The 3,161-nt window shown below is 58.2% G+C and overlaps 1 protein-coding gene across 1 annotated transcript in view; it reads left to right on the top strand.

The window, feature by feature from the left end:
- Nucleotides 1-3,161, top strand: part of FBLN1 (fibulin 1) — a 64,148-nt gene that overhangs the window by 5,880 nt on the left and 55,107 nt on the right. The window contains 2 exon segments of the mRNA XM_023745789.1: nucleotides 2,972-3,060; nucleotides 3,062-3,078. Of these exon segments, the coding sequence (XP_023601557.1) occupies nucleotides 2,972-3,060; nucleotides 3,062-3,078 (106 nt within the window).

Genomic DNA, 3,161 nt, shown 5'->3' with positions numbered 1-3,161 from the left:
AGAGACCTGGCTGACAGCAGCTTCCCTTTCACTGCAACAGGACTTGTTTCCCATTTCTACCTTGGACCACAGGGAAAGGGGCAGCTGAAAGAAAGGGCTGGAGCAGGATGCTGCCTTCTTCCCTTTCTTCTTCCTCTTTTTTCTGAACGCTTCCATGCCTTGTAGTTCTCTTGCTTTCTTTTCTTTTTCTCTCTACTACCCTCCATCCTCCATAACAGCTGACCCAGAGAACACAGCTTGCTCCTCCTTGGACGCCGACGCCACCATCAAGCACGGCCCTGATGGACCCTTTGATGCAGCCCTTCAACTCGCTGACACGTCGGGAAGCCCGTCGCCAGTGATGCCACCCGCTAGCCAGACCAACAAAGACAATCAAACCAACAACTTGAGGACAGCTGAAATCTCTTGACTGAAGAGGCCGGCAACCTCCTAAGGAACGGGGCTCCTTGTGCGCTTCATCCACTATGTTTATAGCTATGCTTATTGTCATTGCTTGCCAGTCTTCTTCCAAGTCTTAAACAGCCCAATCTGAGAGGTGGCCACTGATTTGCATGCGCTATCATTTAAAAAATAAAAAAGGGGGAATTTGCCGGGAGCCGGTCCATCCTTGCTGCTTGACACAGTCGCTGCAGGAAAGAAACATCTGCACAGCATATGTTTCAAGGGACCTGGCATATATAGCATATTGTTCTTAATATGTTTGCTCTCTTTAGCGCCATGTGTTTTAACCAAGGTCACCCCTCCGAGAAAGGTTGTTTCCCCAGGTGGGGATCTTTCCCTGAGGTTAGGGAGGGGATACAACCCCTTAATTAAGTGCCAGGCGGGTAGTTAAGCTGCATAATCTTTACTCCCTGGAATGGAGATAAGAAATGCCCTAACCTTTGTAATAGAAATTGACAGGATTAAAATCGGCTGGTATAAATATGGATGTAACAAGACAATAAACATCAGATCCTGATCAGTTCCTAACCAGAACTCCGACCAGAACTTTGGCTGGAAATCCTGGCTATAGGTCCTGACTAGGCTGCTGATCAACTGAAGGCTGTCTCCGTGTCATTCCTTCTTCGCCGACTCCGTCCACACCTTTGGGGACTCCTGGACCCGCTGGGATTGGACCCCAGCACGTGGTGTTTACCGCAGGGAGTCGAGGCCGGGGTTCCAGGGGGTCGGGCCTCGTGCTGAGCCCAGGACTGAGCCTCCTTCCGGGGCCACCCGAGGGCCCGGCCTTGGAGGACAAATGAGCCCAAACAGAGCACCATGGCCATCGGCGCCAAGAAACACGCCGGGCCTGGCGGGACTCACCCCCGGGGCGCCGGCAGCCCAGGACACCGTGTCTCAGAGCCCGCTTCCGGGATGCCCTCCCCCCGGGGCCTCCCACCCTGACCTCAGGCCGCGGTGCGAACGCTCCACCATGTGAGCGCCTTTGGCCGAGGGCACCCTCCTACCCTCTGCTCCCCCCGGGGCACGGTGGGGTCCTCTCCCCGTAAGCCGAGAGGCCCAGGGGGGCTGCGGCCTGAGTGGGGCGCAGAGCCGGGCTGGGGACTGGAGAGCCCGGGTTCCCATCGCCGCCAAGTCATCATCCAGCCGCGAGGGCGAGGGCAAGGGAGCCATTGTCTCCTCCCTGTGAGCAAGGCCACGGCCGCCGGGTGGCTCGGCTGGCTGTGGTGCCGTCTTGTGCACCAAACAGCCGCTGGCTGGAATATTCAGGGCGCATTCCCGGGTTTCGGGTTTGTTCCCCAGAGGCAAGCAATGGATGTTTCTCTCTCACGTTGATATTTCTCTCTCTTTCCCTCCCCCTTCTTTCTCTCTAAAATTAAAAAACAAAACAAAACAAAAACTGTCCTGGACGGTGTTGCTAGGCCCAGGTCCCGGGCCTGTGCAGGAGGCAGCCAATCAGTGTGTCTCTCACATCGATGTTTCTCCCCCCTCCCTCCCTGGTGTGCGTCCCCCACTCCAGGCTGGGTGCCCCCCCCTCACATGAGAAGCCATCCTCGGTTGTCCCACTTTTGGGCACCAGCCCCGCTGGGACCTCCAGGCCCCCCATTCTGCACTCTTCATGGTTCATGGCACAAACCATCTGGCCTGTAGGGGGTCAGTCGTGTCCTAGATGCCCTGACCGCTCGGCTGGACGGCGGCTCAGTCGCGCCTCTGTCAGCCGCACCCGTCTTTCTCGCCCTCTGGACCGTGGAGACAGGGTCCCCGCCTGGGCAGGCCCCTGTCTGAGTGTCCAGCGTGTGGGCGGGGCCCCGGGTGCTGAGCCGCAGGCGTGGGAACTGGGTTTGGGAGATACTGGCTGAGGTTTAGGCCTTTCGAGGAGGGAGTGGGGTGTGTGCTTCCGGCCCGGGCCCAGTGGGTTTCCAGTACGAGTTGTCGAGTGACTGAATAAACGGACGTGGCCTGGCCGGGTGGCTCAGTGGTTGAGCGTCGTCCCATGAGCCAAGAGGTCACCAGTTCGATTCCCAGTCAGGGCACGTGCCTGGGTGCAGGCTCCATCCCCAGTAGGAAGCATGCAGAAGGCAGCCGATGAATGATTCTTTCTCTCTATCCTTCTCCCTTCCTCTCTCTAAAAACCAGTAAAAAAAAAAAAAGCCCTAGCTGGTTTGGCTCAGTGGATAGAGCATTGGCCTGCGTCCTGGGTTTGATTCTGGTCAAGGGCACATGCCCAGGTTGTAGGCTCGGTGTCCAGTGTGGGGCGTGCAGGGGGCAGCCAGTCAGTGATTCTCTGTCATCATTGATGTTTCCATCTTTCTCCCTCTCTCTTCCTCCCTGAAATCAATAAAAATATATTTTTTAAAAAGAGAGAGAAATGGATGCCCACGGCCTCTCAGACCAGCCTGGGGCTGGAGTGGAGACCGAAGGAAGGGCCTCCGGGTGGTGCTGTGGGCGGGGAGCCCCTGCCGCCCGAGGGACAGGGCACGTCAGAGGGGACCCCGTGGGGGGCAGGTCATTCACCAGCCCGTCTCCCCCACAGCGCGCGCAGACTTGTCCATGGAGGCCTGCTGTGCGGACGGACACCGCGTGGCCACGCAGCACCGGGACTGCTCGCTGCCCTACGCCTCTGCGTTCTATGGAGTGCAGGTGCGTTTCCCGGCCTTCGCGGCCGGCTGGTGCCCTTCAGGGCACGTGGGGCGGGGCTACCAGCACGAAGATCTGGGGGGCGG

Source organism: Myotis lucifugus, unplaced genomic scaffold (genome assembly GCF_000147115.1).
Source record: "Myotis lucifugus unplaced genomic scaffold, Myoluc2.0 scaffold_582, whole genome shotgun sequence".
Classification (NCBI taxonomy): Eukaryota; Metazoa; Chordata; class Mammalia; order Chiroptera; family Vespertilionidae; genus Myotis; species Myotis lucifugus.
This window is presented reverse-complemented; position numbering and strand designations above follow the sequence as displayed.